We start from the raw sequence: 23,860 nt of genomic DNA, 5'->3' as shown, positions 1-23,860 counted from the left end.
GATCCACCTACCTGCAAGTACTCCTGAGTATTGGGAGTAAAGGCATGTACCCCCATGCCCTGCCCAGGGTGACCTTCATTATCTGTTCTGAGTTATCCTCCTGCCTCTGCCTCCTAAGTAATTGTGTCTACAGATACATGCTACCATACCTGGCTTCTAATTTAAGAAGGGTAGTGTAAGCATTCACCTCAAGTAATCTTAGCTGAAAGTATAGATAGTAACTGATTAAATCCATTTCAGCATTAAAGAACTGCTTTTCCCCAAAGTCCCTATTCTAAAACAAACAAACAAACAAATAAAATCCTCTAAGGAAACAAACATTTTTACAATATTCCTAGAAGGAAATATCAATTTTGTTTAGTAGGTTTCCACGACCGCTGCTAAATTATTGCCAGAATAAGCAAATCATGGCTCTAAACGTACAAGTTAATAAAATGCACACATCAAATAATCAAATGCACACACGCACAATTCCACCCACATTGCACAAGCTATTTCCAAAGAAACATTAGTATCAAGCAAAAAGATGGAAGACTTCTACAAGCGGCATCTATTAAGCTAAGGAAAGCTAAAGCAGATTAAAGCGATCACTCCGCATCCTTCTTATGGTACCTGAGTCACTAAGCGCTTCCCCATCAATAAAGTGGTCGCCGAACTGCTTAAGAGCTATACAACACATGGATGAGAGTCAGAAAGACAAGCCCACCAAAGCCTCGGTGTGCACATTGTAGTGTGGATACTGGAACTGGGCTAGCAAATACTAGAACACGATGCACACTCACAATAAATACTCAGAATTGCAGCCTTTGGCAGGACTTTTAAAGATTACTCATCGTAACACACCGATCCAACATTGGTTTACTCTTGTCATAATTCTTATGCACACTGACACAGCTCGGTGCGTATGGCCAATAAAAAGACAGACTGGTTCCAACTGATTCCAAGTGAGACTAAGAATGAGATTTCACATCAAAGAACCTAAAGATAATTTAATATTTTCTATGGAGTCTCTTACTATCAGGCCAGGGACACCGTCGTGGCAATGACTTTGCAAAGGTATGCATGTGTTTCGCATGTCCCCGTGCAATGGTAGTAGGTTTTCTGATCCCCACACACTGGCTTTGCTACAGAAGCTTGCATACTCTATGTGGTGCCTCTGTAACCTTAGGGGAGGTGATTTTTATTGGTGGTGTTGTTCCTTTTTGTTTTCAAGGAAAATAACACAGGAAAATTCAAAATATAGAACAAAGAAAAGTCATTGAAAGAGGTAGAAAAGAACCTTTTTTGTGCCAAGCATGGATTCTTATCCTACCCCAGCCATCCCCCCCGCACATGTTTTGGAAAAACAAACTTTCTCAGGGCTTTGAAATCAACTGTCTGTATGAGCAGTTCTCAACCTGTGGGACGCAACTCTTTGGTGGTCTCATATCAGTTATCCTGCATATAAGATACTTATATTATGGTTCATGACAGTAGCAAAATTGCAGTTAGAAAGTAGCAATAAAAATAATTTTATGGTTGGGCGTCACCTCCACACGAGGAACTGTATTAAAGGGTCATAGCATTAGGAAGGTTTAGATCCACTAGCTTGGGTAATTTTTATCAACTCTCACACCATCATGAAAGTACAGATCTTTCTGGGCACAAAGGATGGCTTAGCCATGTTGTCGTTGCACTGTTTGGTGCTGAGGTCCTTTAATGCCTTTTAAGTCCTTTCTGGGTTTAATATATATTCTGACATTTGTACCAAGCAGAGACGTCTTAATACACTGTCAGTGGAGAATGTTTTAAATGTTTTCAAGGCATGTGAGTATGAAATGTTTTGGAATAATTAGTATATGTATTAATAGTGAATATAATATCAGCCAGCTCCTTTTAGCACAGGGCTGATTTCAAGTTTCTTTCTTTGTTCCCCATCTTACTAGCTATTAGAGATTAAAGGTAATAATGGCAGAGACCCAGAGAGCTGACTTGCCTATTCTTTCAATGACAAAAGTAAATTTAGTGGAGTAAAGATCGCAGCTGGGTTTTAAATGTTAAGACGCTGCCATCCATACCACCAGCTTTGTCCCTAAAGAAATTTTAGTTCCCTTGTGTAACAAGATGGCAGCTGCTGTCACAAAAAGATCAGAGGAAAGACTCACTCACCCTCTTCATCAGAGACATCCAGAACCTCCGTCATCGTCTCAGGAACATTTAGCTTATGTTTTTCCGTGATAGTCTAGGAAGACAAAAATCATTCATTGCAAAGTTAAAAATAAAACCAGACAGAAGATGAGCAGAGGCGCCCCCTGTCTATAGCAGGAGCCAGTCTTGAGACCTCAACCACGCCATCTCGTCCACACAGACGTTGGAAACTTACTCTCTTTCATGAAAACTCTTTTGTTCTTCCGAAGATAAATGACCGATGGCTCCAGGAACATCGTACAAGAGCAGATTCATTACTGTTAGTTCCCATTTGGAAAATCGAGTCTTTAGTAACGGCGCTACTAATTAGCCATACTAGGAAACCGAACTAATGACTCCAAGACTTCCCTAAGATGAACTAAATGACGTTTCCAGAAAAACTTTACAATGAATCAATAAACATGCAACGTATTAAAAGCAAAGCCATCAGAAAGATGCTATAAACAAGGTAGGCTATGGGAACTATATGGGACGCATGTCTGCAGGGGTTACAGGGCCAGCCATAGAGAGTAAGTCTTCTTTGTAGTGTCCACAGCCTACGGTTGCAGTTTACTGCTTACGGGTTTTCTACAGTGCTCTCCTGAGTGGCCAACTGCAAAGCATTCCATCCCTGACGTGGGGTAAGAAGTTGAGGCATCAGGTTCCTCTGGCTGCCCAGCTTCCATTTGTACCCTCATCTCATGAGCTGCAAGGCCTCAGTGAGGCCGTTAAATTGGCTATGCCTCAGTCTCCTTGTTGAAAAACCACAGACTAATGTTCCATAAAACTGTTACGAATGCTCATACAGGAGCACCGAGAGCAGTCCTCAGAATAGCCTAGAAGTCAATAAGCATCATCTTGAAAAGCTGGTTATTGTAGTTGAAAATTACATTCACCTTAGCAATGAAAAGCCCCAGAAGTTGTTAGTCACTTGTGCAGAAAGGAACTCCAAACATACCACAGTGATGTTAAAGAGAGAGAGAGAAAAGAAAGAAAAAAGAAAAAAAAGCTTGGCACAGAGAGACGACTGTCATGTGACTTCACTAATTGGAGAAATTGTTTAAAAGTCCAAATCGTAGAAACAGAGGGTAGAATCATGGTTACCAGAGGTTGAGCACAGGTAAGAGAGATGTGGGCTCGTGCTCAATGGATACAAAATGTCAGCCAAATGGGGGAAAAGTGTAAGATCTGCATGACATGCCATGCTGATCATACAACACCACAGTGTTTTGTACACTTGAACAGGTCTTTTCTCCATTATTATTCTGAGAGTATCATGTATCTCAGACTGGCCTCAAACCCATAAACTTGCTATGTGCAAGGACAACCGTGTAACTCTGACCATTCTATCTTTAAACTCCAAGGGCCTAGATTCTACATGTGCACCAGGATAGCTTGTATAAGAGGTACTGGTGATCAAGCCCAGGACATGCATATATATGTATATGTATATGTATATGTATATGTATATGTATATGTATATGTATATGTATATGTGTATGTGTATGTGTATGTGTATGTGTATGTGTGTGTGTGTGTATGTGTATGTGTATGTGTATGTGTATGTACATACATACATATATATGTAATAAGATTATGTTAAAATCCACTTAAAATTCACCAAGTGACAAAGCAGGTTTTGAGTGGAATCTTCATTTAAAGACAATGTAGAAAGTAAAAGGCCACCAGAGAATCTCATAGTGTATACGTAAAGGCACAATTGAAGCTCATGTGAATAAGTCTAGCCTGCCTATATGACTCTTGGGATGTTTGCCTAAGACCATAGATATTGATTTAATGAAAGAAAACTAAATAAATGCTGCAAGAAAGAGAACGCCAAGATCCAATGATCTCACCAGGATTAGATAGCAGCTAAGTATCTGTGAAATGAACAAATTTAAAGGACTTTTACAGTACAGTATTTTATTATTAGTTGAGCATTTCAAGTTTGAGTCATAATTTTAACTCAGTTAAATTATAAACTATATATCATAGATCTCATCTCTAGCCGTACATTAGAATTATGAAAAGCATTTTTAAAATATTACTGCTTGGCGCAGAAAACACGGCTCAGATGGTAAAATGCCTGCTGCGGAACCATGAGGATCTGAGTTCAGATCTCTGGCACCCAGTAAAACCCGGTGCAGGGCACACACGTGAAATGCCAGAGCTGGGAACACAGGCGGATCCCAAAAGCTCAGGTTCAAGGAATTCCTGCCTGAAAACCTAGGGCAGATAGTGATTGAGGAAGACACTGCACATATGGACCTCTGACCTTCCACTGTACACACACACACACACACACACACACACACACACACACACACACACACACACACTTACAAAATTCTGCTGCTAGAGTCTTATACTAATAAGTCTGTATTATGAGTCTAGGATCCAGCTAAGAGTACTTAAAAAAAAATCCTATTTAGTTCAAGACTAGCCTGGTCTAGAAAGTGTATTCTAGGACAACCAGAGCTACAGAGTTAGATCTAGTCTCAGGGGGAAAACATCCCATTTAGTTACATTATGCTACTCAATTGCAGACTCATAGTTTTAGCCTTAAGGAGACTGCCACACTGTAACACATCCTATTATACTTTTCTGAAACACTTTATCTAAATGTAAATAATAATGTGACTGTGTCTATTGTATTTGACTAAACAGGGACTCGGTTGTTATGTGAAAATGTTCTAGAATAATTAACTGCAACTTGCAAGGCAAACTATTTCCACAAGAAGATGGGTCTCCGTTTGAGAGTAAATGGCTGTGTAACAGCCTCTTGTCCCTTTTCAGATGCTGGCGGCCTGTGAGTATACTCGCTTTGTTCTTGCAGGAATTTCTTATATGCTATCCTTCATATAAGAAAATGTATATGACAAGATCGAAAGCAGCGCACAGGAACCATTTTGCTCACAGATATTTTTCTGAGCGTTCGCAGTGCCCCTCAATGTAAAATGCAATCTGCAGCATGTGTTTGAAGTTGAAGTGCTTCCAAACTTCACAGGGCATCAGCAAAGCCTCCTGGACTGCATAAATAAATCTTCCTACTCATGAGTAATGTAATTAGATGCAATAGACAATTTTCTTTTGAAAGAAAATATCCTGAAATATACACATTATTTTAAACATTTGCACTTGAACAGTATATGAAGAACAAAGCTATAATTCCAGGATCATGCACTTCTCCTTCTGCTGCAGAATCCAAGACATTAGGGTCAAGATAGGAAACTACTTTAAAAGTTAAAAACAGGGCGTATGCTATCACAAGATTAATGAGCTATAATTAAGTCAGACAATGACTTACTCATCATGATATGAGAAAGCATATAAAATATAAACTGTTATCATGGTATTTTATAAATACAGGATAATATCTGGTTTTCCCTGTGTGTGTGGAAAACTGTATGCTTAACTGACTGGACTTAGTCAGCCACCACCCCACCCCAGCCCACCCCCAACCTGCCAATTAGTTTTATTCACACACTTCCCAAGCCACCATGTGACCTTTCCAAACCCTCGCCCTTTAGCTGTCATCAGGTCACCTGCAGGCTACACTCCTTTAGTTAATGCCAGTCATATTTGTTAATACAACTTTTCTAAATAGATAAAATAGTATGTGCATAAGTGGCTTTCTATAAAAACTAAACACCCTAAAAAGTTTCAACATAGATGTGTCTCCCCAAATAACTGTTACCCATTTAGTTGTGGGTGAGACAATTACGATTTGGAAACAAAATGCATCAGAAAAATGTAAGAGTTGTGTTTCTTTACGAAAACATACAGAATGTATGAATGTATAAAACACTTTTAAAGGTGTGTCTGTTTTTGATGCGTATGAATGTTTGCATTCGTGTATGCAAACACATTACATGCATGTGTGGAACCTAAGGATGCCACAGAGGGCTTCAGCTCCACTGGACCTGGGGCTATAGGCAGTTGTCAACTGCCGTGTGGGAACTGGGGACAGAATTTGGGGTCCTTTCCAGGAATAGCAAGTGATAACCACTGGGCTATCTCTTCAGCCCCGATAAGTCACCTACGTGTTATAAACTATATACACACATACAGTGAGTGCTCATGGTGTTTGGGCAAAGATGACAATTTAGCCACCTGAACAAGGAACTACATTCACGAAAAAAAAAGAATGGCAATGGAACGATGTCAAATGATATCACCCAAATTCGTTGCACATTTATTCTGATGACTCCTTGAACAGACATAGTATCAAATCAAATTAGAAAGTGGAATTTAAATGTTCTTTATTGATTTAGGAAAACCTTCCCTAATGATTAAAGGGTTGTATATTAACTATGATTAACGTGTGGTAACTTTGGGTAACTTACTAAATAAGTTATGTTCTACTTAGCAATAATTATTTGTCACATAATAAATTATTTTAAAATTACACAAACAATAAAAAGTAGTTGATGGCAGTGGATTACGGGGAGGTACGAGTCATTTTTCGTACTTTTTCCAATCTTAGTAGACCGTGGCTGTTGGCGATTGCTGCTGGGAATGTGCCCCCATTCTGGCAAACTTACAGGGACTTCATCTGAAGACAATGCTGAACTGCCTCGCCTCCCCTGCTGTGTCTCTCAGTGTAAATTTAGAAAAGCCAAGGTTAAGGAAACAAGCCACGATTCCACAGAGCCTGGGCAATCTGGGCCGCACCAGTTCTCGCTTACAATCCACTGCCTCGCTCTGCCCTCACACAAAGCCTGCATTCATACTCTGGGGTAAAGAACTTGGGAGAGAAGTTTCTTTTCTTCAAGGGAACTCATGTGGCACTCCCTCTAAATGCCAGCAACAGGAGCTGTGTCCATCGCTTATGCGGCTATAATTCAACGACTCTGTTTAATGGTAACCTCGCCATGGACCATTTGATTCTCTAGACCTCATTATGAAATCCTTGTGACGCTTGCTATCCTATGGCGCTGGCGTTTGTTGTTTCCCTGTAAATCGGTAAACTTTAGAAAATGAAAAAACTTTAGAAAACTTTAGAAATGACGTACCAGCTGAAACCAAGAAAGTATACTTCTTGGGTGGTGTTTGGTTGAAAACTAGGTAGGAATCATTTCTTCCACAAAATTTTGACTAAGCAGCTTTTCAGCAAAATCAAGATTAATTATATGGGCATGGTTAGCCTTTGTGATCCAGGAGCCTGAACTGAATTCCAGATGTGTCCCCCCACATCCAGCGCACTACTAATCTTCCATATTAATCATCTGGGTATCACAGATAACACCCTTCGGAGAGAAGAGACTATGGAGAAAAAAACAAGAGTGCACACACACCCCAAAGGGAAGTGTGCTGTAGGAAGAGGACCCATCCATGCTTTCCAGCTTAAAATTCCACATCTCAAACCAAACCCACAATTCTACCAGGAGCCGGATAAGGGAACCAGGAAAGAAAGATAGAGCAGGATCAAAACAGTTAGCCACTGGGATGGCGAGATGGCCCAGTAGTTCAGAGCACTGGCTGCTATTCCCGAGGACCTGGGTTCAACTCCCAGCACCCGCATGATGGCTCACAACATTCCAGTTCCAGAGGGTTTAGTGACTTCTGTGGGCACCTGGCGTGCACACATAGTCATACATGCAAGCAAAATACTCATATGCATACAACAGCAAGAGCCCATGGCACCGCTAATGCAAGCCCTTTAGATGAAGCAGATCGTGGGGAAGCTGGTTTATTCGATGTAAGTGATCCACCTTAGCTGAAAGCTGGTATTCTGTCTGTTATTTATGGCTTATTGGCTTTTTCGCCTGGAAATATAAATTCTAAGTATAGTGGGTTTTATTTCCAAATAATGCTCAGCATTAAAATGATCATAAACAATAATGTAGTAAAGAATAAAATGTAATGAAATATAAATAACTAAAACGCGAGAGCTCTTAAGATGTTCTAAAAGCAGTCGTCTTGTATTTGAGCTAACCATTGGACATGGGACCTTCCATGCCAGTCCTGTGTAGTTGATTTCTGACAAGCCGCCAGATAGCTTGCTCATTTTTTTCAAAAAACAATCATCATGCGTGTGTGTTGGGGGATGCATTTCACCTGTGTAATTGCACAATACACACCAAGGTACCTGGAGGATATTCTGGGGTTATCGGTCTTAACTTCCCACCTTGTTTGAGATAGAACCTCATTGTTTGCTGCTGTGAACCCCATGTTAGCCGGCCCTCCAGCTTCCAGAAATCCTCCTGCCTTCACCTCCAATCCTATCAGAGGAGCACTGGACGTATAATGTATTAGCATTATATGAGTCCTGGGGGTCCAAATTTAGTTCTCACACTTGTAAGGCGAGTGCACTAGCCACAGAGCCATCTCCCAGCCTTGTAATTAGAATGTTTAAATGAAGCACTAGCTGCTTCTGTTTTGAAACACGTGTCTTTATGTTTAAGATCATTTGTTCTGATTCATACTCATGCACCTCAAATCTTGGAAATAAGATGTGAAGTTTCGCATGATGTTGATGCTTAAACAAAAAAGAATATATTTTTCCTCGGTGTCTTCCCCCCCACTCCCCCCACTTTCACTTGTGGAGAGGAGCTATGTTAGAACTACTGATGCTTTTCAGCATGTAACGCAGACGACTCTCACATCCTTCCTCCAGTAAAGAAAAAATGTCACTTAGCAAAATGAATGAGGAGAACAAGGCCAAGAGAGGGAAAGAGTCACAGGCCGCCATCTAGCTGCAGTCCAGTAAAACACAGACCCACGATTCCCAGTGTGGAAAAAGTAATAAAGTAGATCAAAAAAAGACACAAAAAACAAAAACAAAGAACCCAAGACTTCTGACAATACAAATGCCCAGCCAAGCTTGCCACTAAAGCCTTTGTTTCTTTGTGCTGTACATGTTATTCTGAGGTGACGTAGCCAGGTAGGTCTTCGTATGAAGACATTCCTCTTACAAAACAAAACAAAAAACAAAAATAAAACCTATTTTTAAAGCAAGACTCCGCCATACGGGAAGACCTGAGAATATTCTTACCACAAGAAAATGAAGGTTTGAGGAGATGGGACACATTTATCTCCATTTAAGCGACACATAACGGAAACACATACCATAGCGACACATAACAGAAACGCATACCATAGCACTGCATGACATTGCAGAAACCTGTGCTTTTCCCCTGAATGGATTCAAAATGTTTAAATAGAATATAATTTCAATTAAAAAATCTCTGGCCATATATAATGACCCCAAAATAGGGTGATGAACATCGACGAGACTTTTCTTGTATATAATTTACCAAATCTATACTTCAGATCCTTAAGCCTACTGTGTGTGCTGGCTAAAGGTCCCGGGACTGCTTGGGAAATGAGCAGTCAGCTGCCTCCGCTCTAGAAGTCCAGTCAATATTGTGTAGCTCATTCATTATTCATACTCCACACTATTTAAAACTGCACGTCACATCAACTGTATTCCGTCTGCTTCAATGGCTGTCAGCAGGGACTCTCCGTTAGCCTATGGCACAAAATTCCTCTCCTTTCCCTCCCATCGATTGAAAGAATCAAGTGTTCCCAAACACTGCGTGCAGCAGTGCTAGCTGGGACCATTTACCAAAACCTTATTCTGAATACTTTGTTGTTGATTTGTGGTTTTATTGTTTCCACAGAACATCTCGTGTTTTGTTGTTTCTCTACAGTGATAAATTTTAAAAGCCATTGTCCATAGAATCCATGCTTAAGCTAAAGTTAAAAAAATAAAAATTCTCCCTGGAGCCTATGCAAAGATTAGAACGCCTCGGGTTGGCTCTTGGGACTCTTTCTGGCAAAGGCCAATGATCATGAACACTGCCTCCTCAAAGATCAATAGGCATCTGAAAGCCGTGGAATAAAGGATTTCAGGTGTACACTAGACGTCTGCAATTTTCTTTTCGTATTCCAAAAGAATCATCATGCATAAGGAGGAGAAGAAGTAATCTAAGGACGCCTCGTTGTGTGCAGAAGTGCGTTGGACTAGTCAGGGCGTCCTTTCAGCGCCACCTCACCTCTGGGCCAAGTTCAGGTTGGCTGCAGAGTGTGGTACCTCTCTGCCAACGGTAGGTGTCACACACGGCTAGAGGAACGAGACCGGGGAGAAAAAGCCACCAGGGAGAGAGTACTTTTCTACAGTTATAAAGCTACACTCATACATTTTGTTTGAAATTATAGTGAGTAAGACAGAACCCTCACACCTCACAACGAATACAGGTGCAGCTGCACATTCCTGAGTCCGGTCCACAACGCATCCAGCAAAGGAAGTTCCACAATGGAGCCGCAAACCCTGGGTGCAAAGTATGTGGCAGGAAAACCAAGAGGACGGGACCAAGCAGATCAGTTGTCTCGGTACTCACCGTGGTAGTGGTGGTGACCTCTTCAGTCACAACCTTCAGGGTGTCAACCACGGAGATGTAGCCCAGCCGCTTAGCAATCGCCAGGGCTGTGTTACCATTCTGAAGAGAGAGAGGAGAGCGGGAAGAGAGTGAGAAAGGCGAGGCGGGACTGCCTTGGAAGCCAGTGAGCTCACCCGCGGCGCTGCATGAGCCAGCACTTCCTTCCAAAACAAGGCGCAGCTCGGGAAAATCACTAGTTTTTACCGTTACATCTAAATCTGTCTTTGTAGCTTCTTTAGACTATAGCCCGGGTCACCATGGTAACACAACAAGCTTGCATCTGCCTGCCCTTTCTAATAAGAAGCACTTGATGCTTTAACCCTGGGGTTGTTGAGCAGCTCTAAATGCTACCCTGGCCTTCCAAAGCCACCTTTCAAACTGAGGGTGGCATCTGCCAAAACTGGTAGGGAGGACCTGGTACATTCACTCACCAAGGAGAGTCAGGCCATCTGCTGCAGGTAAGATGTTACCATGGGGACCCACTGACAGAGTTAGCCTCTGCGCTGCAGGAGCTCCGGTGCTGCAAAAACCGTGCAAGCTAGCCATTCTGGCTGCAGCCAGCCCAGGCCACTGGGGACCCCGTTTGTTTAATTACACCGCTTAGTTTACATTTCAATGGCTCCGAGTCCCAAAGAGGCAGTTCCAAGCCAGCGGCTCAGAAACTGGGCTCCCTTAAGAAGGCAAGGAGGGAGGGGTGGAAATGCTCTCACATCTGAGAGCCAGCTGCAAGCAAAACCTTTCCAGCAGCCTGAGAGGAGGGCCCCATTCCCAGGGGAGCCAACTGAGTTCCTTCCCAGCAAGCACTCCAGAAATCACGGACTTCTAGAAAGGACTTTCCCCCCAAAATCTGGGGCTTTCCATAGTCCAAGAGTTTGTTCAAGGCTGGTGTGCCACATTTAATCTCTGCCCATAAAACACCAGGGCAAGAGAAGAGGAGGAGGAGAAGGAGAGGAGAAGGAATAAGGGGAGGAGGAGAAGGAGGGGGAGGAGGAGGAGGAGGAGGGGAAGAGGAAGAGGAGGAGGAGGAAGGAGGAGGAGAGAGGGAGGAGGAGGGGGGAAGAAGAGGAGGAGAGGAGGAGAGGGGAGGAGGGGGGAGGGAGGAGGAGGAGGAGGGGAGGAGGGGAGGAGGAGGAGGAGGAGGAGGGGAGGAGGAGGAGGAGGAGGAGGAGGAGGAGGAGAGCAGAAGGAAGAGCCACATGAGCTCCTTACCGCGGTGGTAGCATTAGGTTTGGCCCCGTGCTGGAGCAGCACATTAATGATGTGTGTGTGTCCCTGCTGGGCAGCTTGGTGCAAAGGTGTATAGCCATTCTGTCAATCACAACGACGGCACCGATTTGCAGAAGGAGAAGAAAATTAGGTTAGCCTTCAGTTTTAGCTCTCCTGTCTTATTTACAGCAAACCCATCAAGGACCTCATTGTTTATTTAGAGCACAATTTTCCCAGCAACCCATTTGTCAGCAGCCAACACCCCCTCGCACCTTATGTCGGACTGTGAAACACGAGATAAACAGGCTCCAAATTGTAACTCTTATTATATTTTAACTGATTGGCATTTAAAATGCTCATGCCGAGGGAAGATTTAAAACGAAGAACAATGCAGCCATGATATAATCCCTTAGGAAAGAGGAAGACTGAGGTGCTGTCGAGCTGAAGGCTGAGGTTCACACAGGCTGCTGTTCCTTATCTACAACAGCGAAAGAGAATCGAATCTCGAGCTCAACTCAGGAGAGGGCTTCAGTGAGAAAAGCCTACATGTGTAAACTTTATAGTAGAAAACTTGATTGGAATCCCCGATGCCCTGCCCCAATAAAATGTGTCTTTAAAAACCAGAATATTGAGCTGGGTGTGGTGGCACACCCTTAATCCCAGCACTCAGGAGGCAGAGACAGGCAGACCTCGTGTCAGATTCAGCTCAGCCTGGTTTACAGAGAAACCCTGTCGCCAAAACAAAACCAAAAACAAGCCAAAATGAATGTTGACTGCGATCTAAACATTTCATGGAGATGAAAGGCCCTGACTTAGAAGGAAGTGCTCTTAGGATTAGTGTGAACCAGTCTTGTACGGGCCTCTAACAGCTGGTGGGCGGCACAAGTCAGTTATGTATTCATAATAACTCTCACTAGAATCCCTGAAGGTGGGATGGGAGCCGCTTCCTGGGCATACCATCTGGGCCAGGTACTGGACCTCATCCTCCTCATTACTCTGAAATGACTTGCAGGGCTCGGTGTGTAAAAGGTATTTTGTATATAGCCGTTGACTAAATGAATGGTGAACAAATGATTCATAAATAAATATTTTTATCCCCGTTATGAGATGGTGAAACTGAAACTAACAGAGTTAACCAATTTCCCCACAATCCCTGAAGGTTCAGATCCTATGTGGAAATCAGTGGCTACTTGACAGTTCCCGGGGGAAGACAATTATTTGTATCGGAGCCCACTGTGGTAAGCTGTAACTTCTGAATAACCCATTTGTTTACATTCTGTTTAAAAGAATATGCACATGTGTGTGCATTTCATCCAGTGTCAGAGCCAACTCATGGCCAACATGTTTATTTGATCATTCTGACAACATGAAATATCCGATTGTATTTATGAGTGCTGTGAAACCCCATCTATACAGTCACAGTGGCTTTTCTGTGTGTGGTCACACAATCACATGTGAGTGTCTTCCTAGTCAGGCGTTGGAAACTCTGTCACATTAGGAGTCCGACTCTGGCTATAGAGCCCTACAATAAAGTGACCCCAAATCCCTGAGAATACAGTTCATTTGCAGAGCCTCCTGGTACCCAGCAGTCAGTACAGAGACCCCGCTCTGAGATCAGGCAACCCATGGATGCCTGAGAAGGATAAAGTGATATTTATTTTTCTAAGAATTCTTCCTATTTTATGTATAATGTTCTATATAATAAATTAAGCATACTTCTTCATTATCACCCAAGTTAGTTCAGTTACCGAGCATTTAATAACCATGCTCTACATGCTAAATACTTTGGCATATAAAAGACAGTCTATATGCTAAACCAATATATACTGGTATACTTAGATAGATTACCTACAAATACATAAATAATGCTAAATATAAGTAGTCATGGCAAAATAACAGTCTGGCCCCTCAGAATACCTGTGATCTGGAAAGTGACCCCTGCGTGTGATTTAATCTAACCTTTACCTGAAGCTGGGGTAACTGAGAGTATTTGCCAGAAGTTTGAGCAGGGCTAGAATTTTACATGAACATTGGTTTGACATTTACGTCAAACCATCAGTGCAATGGTCTCAGACCTAGTTCCTCTACTAAGGATGAGCAAAGCTTCAAATCTCTTATACTTCTGTTCTCTCACTTGTGATGCAGAAGTGGCTGACGTTTCATCCGTCAAGAAGGACTGGACAAATTTTCTGCGAAGATCTGGGCGGCTCGTAAGAGTTACATGAAAATGCTAGCACACTGTGCTGTCCCCTCGTTTCCAATCGTCGCACCTTGCAGTATGTCTGATCAAGGAACTTGCCATTTTGAACTACACTTTAAAACCCTTTCTCAAGTTAATTCCCTATAGCTTCCCAGTTTGTTTCAATCTAATGTGACAGTGTTTCATTAGAATTCTAAGCAAATAATGATTTCATTTTTAAAGGTTTACATTTCTCAGTCTTTATGCCAAGTTTTACAAGCAGCTGGGGACTAAAGGCAGTACATATGTTTGCATTTGAAAAGCAATTAAACAATCGCTTTGGTAACTATGGTTACACATAAAACACCAGGAAGAAAATATAATTCCTTCTGCAAAGGTATCACTCCATGAGGAAAAGTTCTGGAAAACTTAACAGATTGTCTATTGAGGCATTCAACAATCCACTCCGCTGAAATATATGGCCCCAAAGGTCACAGTAAATGTTATATAGTTCACCTAAAATATGCCTAAAATATTAAAATTAATTTTTCCCTCTTCATGAAATGTCTGTTTGACACAGATCTAATTCCACAGAGGCCCAGTACAATGTTTGACATCTAAATATTAAAATCATCTCAGTGGGCAAACGCTCACTGAGACCACATAAACCGTTGGTGGTACCGCCAATGTCACACTGCATGGTACACTTGTATATTTTAGCCTGCTGAGACTTGTGTGTATGAGCTCGCTCAACAATAATGGTGTTAGGAACTGAAGCCTGAGGAGCCATATGTAAGCTTTTAAATAAGCATCAAACAAAAGTGTCACGGCATTGTACGGATCAGAAGTTTCTGACCACAATGGTCATTGTAGGGCAAGACCAAAAGTTTGAACCTCAAGTGTTGTAGTACTGTTCATAGTATACAAAATAAGCTTAGATTACGAATATGCTTTTGCACAAAACAAATTGTCTCTGATTCTAAGAGGACAAAGAAGTACTGCTTCACAAAACCGTGAGTGTTCTAATTAATGCCATCTTGAAAAGGTGGCTCTGAAACTCCAAATGTGCTCAGGCTGGTGGACCTGAGGCGTGGGCAGGCCTTCCTGTTCTGTGGACTCAAACGTACCATGCAAACACTCCTCTGTGCAAAGTCACACTGAAAGACCCCAGCTTAGCAGCAGTAACGCCATTTTGCAAGGCTGTACTTAAGATGACTGGTTCAGGGAAAGTTCTCCAGAGAACTTTTCATTTGGTGCGTTGGCCGGGAAAGGAGATCCTCTACCCAGGGACCACCGACCACCCACTGGGAGGTAAGCTGGCCGGCGTCTGTCTGATTCTGTCTCATTCTGCCCTATTCTGTCTGTTCTGTGAGTGCTCAGCCAGGTTGTTTGGAATTTGGGCGGGGCGAAGAAGGAGCTGACGAGCTCGGACTTCTCGCCCCGCAGCCCTGGAAGACGTTCCAAGGGTGTTAGGGGCCCGATTTTTCGGGGCCCAATCTGGGACTCTGGTTAGAAGAGGAGGATCCAGACTTACGGCACCTCTGTCTGTATTTTTGGCTTTCAGAGGGCCCTGGACCTTTGCCACCTCCGTCTGACTTTTTGCTTTCAGTTTGGTACCAAAGCCGTGCAGCACGCCTGTCTGTTGTTTGTTTGACTGTTGGTGTTGTTTGTTTTCTCTGTGTCCTAATCTTCCTTAGAACTAACATGGGACAGTCTCTAACAACGCCCTTAAAGTCTCACTCTTGATCATTGGAAAAGACGTCCACGACCGGCACACACAAACCAGTCTGTGAGGTTAAAAAGGAAAATGGCAGACTCTCTGCACATCTGAGTGGCCAACTCTCGGAGTGGGATGGCCATGAATGGCACATTTAATAAGATCATTATTTTACAGGTTAAAGATCGGTCTTCCACGGACATCCTGACCAGGTTCCTTATATTATCACTTGGGAGAGTCTCGCCCAGAACCCCCTTGCGGAACCCTTCGTGGACCGAATTGGCCTCCCCTCAACAAGTCTGTCTCCTCGGCCCGCCCGCCGGGCCACGTCTTCCTCTCTCTACCCCACTCAATTAAAACCTGTCCTCCCGGCAGACCCAAATTCCCCCTCTCATAGATCTTCTAAGATCCTCCTCATCGTTTATGAGGGAGGAGAGAGTTCAGTTGCCGGGCAACAGTCTGATAAAGAAGTTTCTCCCTGTCGCAGGGAGATTGAACAGGCGCTGGTGATGCCAGATTCAACCTCCCAGGCTTTCCCACTTAGACAGGAACGGTGGCCAGACCCCACTGGCCGTTTTCAGCAGAGGGACATTTACATTGGAAATTAACCCTCCCTTCTCCAAAGATCCCGGTGGCACTCCACCGACCTAATAGAATCTGTTTTATTTACTCACCAGCCTACTTGGGATGACTGCCAACAGCTCTTACAGGCCCTTAACCTCAGAGGAAAAAGGAAGAGTGTTCCTAGAGGCCAGAAAACATGTTCTGGGGAGATGATGGGCGTCCCACCCAGTTGCCTGAGGAAATTGATGCAATATATACATTTTAAGAGACCAAACTGATTTTTAATACAGCTGAAGGTAAGGGACATAAATATGCTTTATGGCCAGTTGCTCTCAAGCGGGTCTCCGATGACGCCCTACTAATTTGGCTCCAGGTAAAACAGGTATTACAGAGAGGAAACTCCTCCGACCTTTCTAGAGACTTAAGGAGGCCTACCGTATATACCTCCTTATGACCCAGATGACCCAGGACAAATGACGAGTGTCTCTATGTCCTTCATCTGCAGGCTCCAGATCAGAACTAAGTTACAGAGGTTAAAAATTTGCAGGGCTATACATTACAGGATTTACTTAAGGGCTGAAAGGATTTTTTTAATAAGAGAGACACAAGAAGAAAAAAGAAGATAGAGTTAGGGAGAGAGAGGAAGAAAGAGATAAAAAAGAAACAAAGAATTGAGTCGAATCTTCTTGTAGTTCAGGGCCAAGAAAGGAAGGGAGATAGGGGGAGCTCGAAAAGGGCTGAAGCTGGATAAAGATCAATGTGCCTATTGCAAAAGAAGGGCACTGGGCCAGAGAGTCAAGCCTTGGAAGTTTCACCACGAACCTCCCTAGATAAAAAGATTAGGGAGGTCAGGCCAGAGCCCCCTGAGCCCAGGGTAAATTAAAGTTGGGGGCAGCCGGTTGCTTTCTGGTAGACACAGAGCCCAACATTCAGTCCTCAAGCTTCAGGACAACCCTCAGACGGCCTGTATAAGGAGCTACTGTGAGAAACAATAACCGATGGACTACGGATCAATGGTTTGGCACAAGTAAAGGTGTCAATGTACCGGACTGCCCATACCCTCTGCTTGAGTTTGCTCACCAAACTAAAAGCACAAATTCATTTTGAGGAAGGAGGGCCAGAATAATTTTTTAGCCCCATGGAACTCCCCTTCAATTTTTTCTAACCCTACAATTAGAGGATGAATATAGACTATGAACTGTTGGACAGGACAAGAACAATCCCTAGAAATAGACACTTGGGTAAAAATTTTCCACTGGCTTGAGGGGAGAGATCAGGATGGGGGTTGCCCAACAGCCCCCTTAATTATACAGTTAAAGGCCACTGCAACTCCAGTCTCCATAAACATACCCCCTGTCACATGAAGTTTATCAAGGTATAAGGCCTCACATTTGAGGCTTCTGGATCAAGGCATTCTAGTCCCCTGCCGTTCCTTCCAACTGGGCACGCCTCTTCTGCCTGTTAAGAAACCCGCACTGGGATTATAGGCCAGTACAAGACTTGAGAGAGGTCAAACAAGAGGGAAGATATTCATCCAACTGTTCCAAACCCTTATAAAAACAATTTGCTCAGTACATTGCCCCCTACACATACTTGGTATACGGTTTTGGACCTGAAAGATGCCTTCTTTGCCTCCGGCTGAGCCCGAAAAGCCAACCCTTATTTGCCTTTGAGGTGGGAAAGACCTGAAATAGGGCTTTCAGGACAATTGCTTGGACAAGACTGCCTCAAGGGTTTAAAATTGGCTCAACGCCTTTTGATGAGGCCTTACATGGGACTTAGAGACTTTAGGGTTCAAACATCCCACCTCATACTCCTACAATATGTAGATGATCTCCTCCTAGCGGCCACTTCTGAAATTGCATGTGGGAACTGAATCTCTTACAGACTTTGGGACGATTGGGACCCTCTGCCAAAAAGGCTCAAATTTGCCAGACCCAGGTTACATATTTAGGCTACCAGAAAAAGGGATGGACAACGATGGCTGACCCCGCCAGAAACAGACTGTGGTCGGCATCCCTGCCCCAAGAATGGCCGACAGCTACGAGAATTCTTGGGGACGGCAGGATTCTGCCGCCTCTGGATCCCTGGGTTTGCTGAAATGGCAGCCCTTTGTCCCCCCCCTCACTAAACCGGGGTGCTCTTCCAGTGGGGGACTAGAGCAGCAAAAGCATTTGAGAACATCAACAGGCTTTATTGTCCTCCCCTGCCTTGGGTCTCCCTGATATTACTAAACCTTTTGAACTGTTCATCGATGACAAACAGGGGGTATGCTAAAGGGGTCCTAACACAAAGGTTGGGACCTGAAACGCCCTGTGGCCTACTTGTTCAAGAAATTGGACTCTGTGGCCTCCAGCTGGCCACCGTGCCAATGATGGTGGCTGCTATTGCTGTCCTGATCAAGGATGCTAGAAAATTGACTTTGGGACAGCCACTCACCATCCTAGCACAATGCGCAGTGGAGGCCTGTAAAGCAGCCCCCAGACCGCTGGCTCTCTAATTCCCAGGGGCATGACCCACTACCAAGCCTTGTTACTGGATGCAGAACAGGTTCAGTTTGGGCCCGTAGTTCACTCTCAATCCTGCCACCTTGCTTCCTCACAGAGGAGGCAGAACAGCATGACTGCCTACAAACCTCGCAGAAGTACATGGAACCAGGCCGGACCTATCGGACCAGCCTCTTCAGAATGCTGACCACACATGGTACACGGATGGCAGCAGCTTCCTGGCAGAGGGAGAGAGAAAGGCTGGAGCCTGCGGTCACCACGAAGACAAAGGATTTGGTAAAAGCCCTGCCTGCTGGTACCTCCAAGAGCAGGGCTGAACTCATCGCCTTGACTCAGGCGCCAAGATGGCAAAAGGTAAGAGGCTAAATGTATATACAGACCCCGTTATGCCTTTGCCACAGCACACATCCGCGGAGAGATTCACCGGAGGCGGGGCTACTCCACATCTGAGGGTAAAGATATTAAAATAAGGCTGAAATTCTGGCCCTCTTAGAAGCCCCTATTCTTGCCCAAAAGACTGAGTATTATACATTGTCCAGGACACCAGAAAGAGTCCCAAAACCCAGAGGCAGTATTGAGGAAACCGGAGGCTGCCAGATGCCAAGTTCAAGAACAGCCATGAGCAAAAACAAATCTTGGCCTTAAATAGCTTAGACCAACCCACGCCCCCACCAGTGGGACAAACCAGTTGGGTTTATGCCCATGAGGACATAGAGCTCTAGAAAAATGGGGCCATCTACCCCTCAACTAAAACAGTGGGTCTACAAAGGAAAGACAGTTACAATAAAAATGAATTTTTGAATTGATCTCCTTTTTTACAATTAACCCATTTGGGGTTTAAGAAGATGAAAACCTTACTAGATCGAGAAGAGATAAATCTGTGTTTTTTAAAATACAAGAGGTGACTGAGAGTAAAGCATACTTCAAGAATTAACATGAGGAAAAACCATGATTGGACAAAGAGTTCGTCCTAGGGGGACACCGTCCCTGCATCCATTGGGAAATTGATTTTTACTGAAATTAAACCAGGTATATGGATACAAGTATCTCCTAGTGTTTGTAGACACCTTCTCAGGATGGGTTAGCCTTCCTACAAAGCACGAGACTGCAAAAATGGTCACCAAGAAGCTCGAGGAAATCTTTCCAAAAGGTATGGCATGCCTCAAAATCGGACAACGGCCCGCCGCCTCCCAAGTAAGTCAAGTTGGTGGCCAAATTGTTGGGGATTGATTGAAATTACATTGTGCCTATAGACCCCAGAGTTCAGGTCTTGGGTAGAACGCATGAATAGAACAATTAGGAGACTTTATCCAAACTTACGCACAACTGGCTCAAAGGATTGGGTGGCCCTCCTTCCCTAGTTTCTATATCGGGTGGAATACCCCGGGCCCCCATGGTCTAACTCCTTTTGAAATAATATATATTTGTCCATTTCTTTGATTCAAACATTGCTGATTTTTGGCAGCCCTTTCTCTGAGGGCCCATTTACAGGCCCCTACAGATAGTGCAGAGACGTCTGGAGACCTTTTGCTGCTTACCAGGACAACCTTGAGCATCCGGTGGTGCCACATCCGTTCCAGATTGGAGACACCATTGTGGGTGCGCAGACACCAGACCAAGAATCTCGAGCCACGGTGGAAAGGACCTACACTGTCCTCCTGACTACCCCGATAGCCCTAAAGGTAGACAGAGAAGCTTGATCCACGATCACATGAAGCCAAGGCAGTCCAGTCTGAGAAATTGACTAATCACAACACTACAAGACATGGGTTCAGCGACTCAAAACCCCAAAGTTAAAACTCCAAACGTGGCTCCTCCTAGTCCTCTTGTGGCCTAGAGTCAGTGGGGGAACAAGTCCCACCACATTTATAACATTGGTCCTGGACAGTCACTAAATGACAGGAAGGTTGGCTAAACTACCTGTAAGGGGGACGCTTCACAGGTTCCTTATATACTTTTGACCTTGTGATGGATAGACTACAAGTGAGCCTGGCACTACCCATAATTGGCATCCCTCAACCACCTACTATGGTTGCAGTCCAATTTGTTACAATAAAAGAGATCTACGCTTGCCCTGAACAGGGTGAGTTGGGCAGTGGAGGGCCGGGAGTCAGGGTACTGTGCCCAGTGGGATGTGAGACTACTGGGGATGCATTGAAGCCATCCTCATCTTGGGACCTGATAACTCAGAAAGAGACGGTCGACTTGGACACCTTGTGTAAACGGGTTAGAGAAGTGCAATCCCCTCGTCCTCCACTTTCACCAGGGAGAAGAACTGGGACGGCCCAGGGGGGGCCTGCGCTTATATGTCACAGGACCCGATCCGTGGGTCTGTTCTCTCTAAATAGACAAGTCTCTCCCCTGACCACTGACCCATTGACAACCTAGTTCTACCAGATCAGAAGCCTCCCTCGTTTTTTTTAGCCCAAGCCCAACTCTCATTGCCTAAGGTCACCTGGGCCCTGGTAGTACCCCACGCAGCTCTTCTCCACAACTGGGGGGCTCCACCATTTTGATCTCCCGCCGCCAGGCACTGGGGATGATTATTCAATTTGGTGGCTGGGTGCATATCTGGCTCTCAAACTATTCAGAACCCCTTTAGGACTCAGGAGTGCTGGTTGTGCCTCGTTTCCGTCCACCCTATTATGAAGGGGTGGCAGTCATTGAAATTATACCAACCTGACTTTGCCCCAGACAGTTGTGCCAATACTCCCAGCCCAACTAACTCTGCCCGAGGTCTCGGGGACGAGGGCTCTGCTTGGGAATGTACCCCCAGAACACCAGGATGGATGCGGATTGGCAACACCACTCAGAAGATTCCCATCGGGAACTACTTCCTGGCAGCCAGAGGAGAAAAAGGCACATACTGGGCCTGCAATACTACGATAACACTCCTGCATCTCAGCCACAGTCCTCAACCAATCCTCTGACTATTGTATTAGTAGAAATTTGGGCCTTAAAGTCATACCATGAATCTGTATATATAGAATTTTTGAGGAGACAGACCTTTGCTTTCGATGCAGATGCCACCCTGATTTAGCTTTATCAAAAGGAGGGATCACCTTGGGGAGGACCATGGGTATAGGGACGGGACCACTGCAACATAGAAACTGGTCAATTTAGTTACAAGGCAGCCATGAATGCAGATCTTAAAGCTATAGAAGAGTCTGTGAGTGCATTAGAAAGGATAACATCGTTGTCTGAAGTGGTCCTCCAAACAGACGAGGGCTAGATATGTTGTTCCTCATGCTGCTTAAAAGAAGAGTGCTGTTTCTATGCAGACCATACTGGAACAGAAAGAGATAATATGGCTAAGCTTCGAGAACGCCTGGCCCAAAGACAAAAACTGTTTGATTCCCAACAGGGATGGTCCGAGGGTGGTTTAACCGATCCCTTGGTTTGCTACCTCCTGAAAACCCTGATGGGACCCCTACTTATTCTTCTCCTAATTCTTCTTTTTGGACCCTGCATCCTTAATAGGCTGGTACAGTTCAGAGAAGGGTAGACTTTCAGTCATTCAGACCAAAAGACTGACTTGAAGCAGTACCATAGGCTGAGACAACAAGAAACAGAAATTTCAAGTTGAGGAAAGATTTCACTCAAAGTTAGCAAAAGAAAATGGGGAATGAAAGAAAGCTTAGCAGCAGTAAGCCATTTTGCAAGGCTGATTTAAGATGACTGGTTAGGGAAAGTTCTCCAGAGAACTTTTCAACACCAGCCAACAAGAGCTGCAGGGACATCACGCTTTCCTCTAACTCGAGCCACCCCGTGTGCCCTGAAATGTGAGCTGATGCTCTTACCCACTCAGCTCAGCCGGTCCTTTTACTGTGAGGGACGGACGTGTCATCTCTGACTTGTCCCTCAGAACTCTCAGCCCAGGCCTTTCACACTCATGTCACTAAGAATTCCACATGATGAAGTCCACTAAGATTCCCAAAGAGGCAGCTTGTTTAAACTCGGATGTATGCAGTGTGGGCTGTATCTCCACAGAAGAGAAGCCAGGCTAGGAGACATGGGGCCAGGGCCTGACACACAATAAGGGAAGTCTGGCAGGGCACTGGGGGGTGCTTTGTCATCTATTGATTCCGGGGAGGAGCAAATGTCCCTACGAACTGCTAAGTCAAAAGCTGTTTAACTTGTAATACGAAAGGCAGTTCTTGAAATCATCTCCATCAAAGGTTACAATGAAAAGCCCTAAACAAACAACAAAAAAAAACAACAATAATAATAATAATAATAATAATAATAATAATAATAAACAACCCTATACCTACACTGCTTCTTCAAAATTACTTTGGAAGAACCAAAAACCAAAATTAAATTTAAAATAAACACCAACTTAGTTATGGTTAGAGGGTCCTGAAATAGCACCACAGTAGAATAAGTTTGATTATCAAAGAAGGAAACTAATATATTTTACCTTGTTTTTTTTTTTTTCCCGAGCTGGAGACCAACCAGGGTTAGGATCTTACCACTGAGCTAAACCCCAACCCCACTTACCTTGGTTTTATTGACGCTTGTTCCTTGTTTTAGAAGGTTGACCATTTGGACATTAGAGATGACAGGCCAGATTAAAGGTGTGTAAACCAAGCTGTGCAGGACAAATCCCAAAGTGTAAGTGTTAAACCTCTAGCGGTTAAGAACCAAAGGTGAAGCTTCAGTTGTTGTACCACGGTATCCTTTGAGTGCAAATACAGGGTGAGCAGTCCCTAAACACACAGAACTTTACTTCAGCAAGGGAGATCAGACACTTGGGTGACTTCACTTACCAAGAAGAACTGAGGAGTGCAAAACGGTAGGCTATGTCAGTGGGAGGAGGAAGATGTCAGTAGAACAAATACATGGAGATGGCAAAAGGTGGTGGGAAGAGTGTAAGAGGTTAAGACGGGGAGATGTTACAACAAAGAACGTCTTCTGACATGACATACCCATGACACTCGTAAACTCACTCTCTGGTGCTATCTGCATAAGACTCCTGTGAGATTGAGGTCATCCGTATTTCATCCTGAATGAGCGCGGGGACCCATGAGGACCACCCATCCAGAGGGACTATCAGCAATTAACACTTGTTTACGGACACAGTGTCACTGTCTTCAGTAGTGTAGCGATAGATAAAATGCCCTCGCTCCATGGAGTA

At 44.1% G+C, this 23,860-nt stretch overlaps 1 protein-coding gene across 1 annotated transcript in view; it reads right to left on the bottom strand.

The window, feature by feature from the left end:
* The window catches only part of Ank2 (ankyrin 2), a 585,274-nt gene that overhangs the window by 66,457 nt on the left and 494,957 nt on the right, over positions 1–23,860 (bottom strand). The window contains 5 exon segments of the mRNA XM_032897358.1: positions 2,149–2,221; positions 10,512–10,610; positions 11,760–11,858; positions 23,224–23,281; positions 23,283–23,314. Coding sequence (XP_032753249.1) covers positions 2,149–2,221; positions 10,512–10,610; positions 11,760–11,858; positions 23,224–23,281; positions 23,283–23,314 — 361 coding nt within the window.

This window comes from Rattus rattus, chromosome 3, assembly GCF_011064425.1.
Source record: "Rattus rattus isolate New Zealand chromosome 3, Rrattus_CSIRO_v1, whole genome shotgun sequence".
NCBI lineage: Eukaryota > Metazoa > Chordata > Mammalia > Rodentia > Muridae > Rattus > Rattus rattus.
Note: the sequence above shows the minus strand (reverse complement) of the source record. Positions and strands in the feature narration are given on the sequence as shown.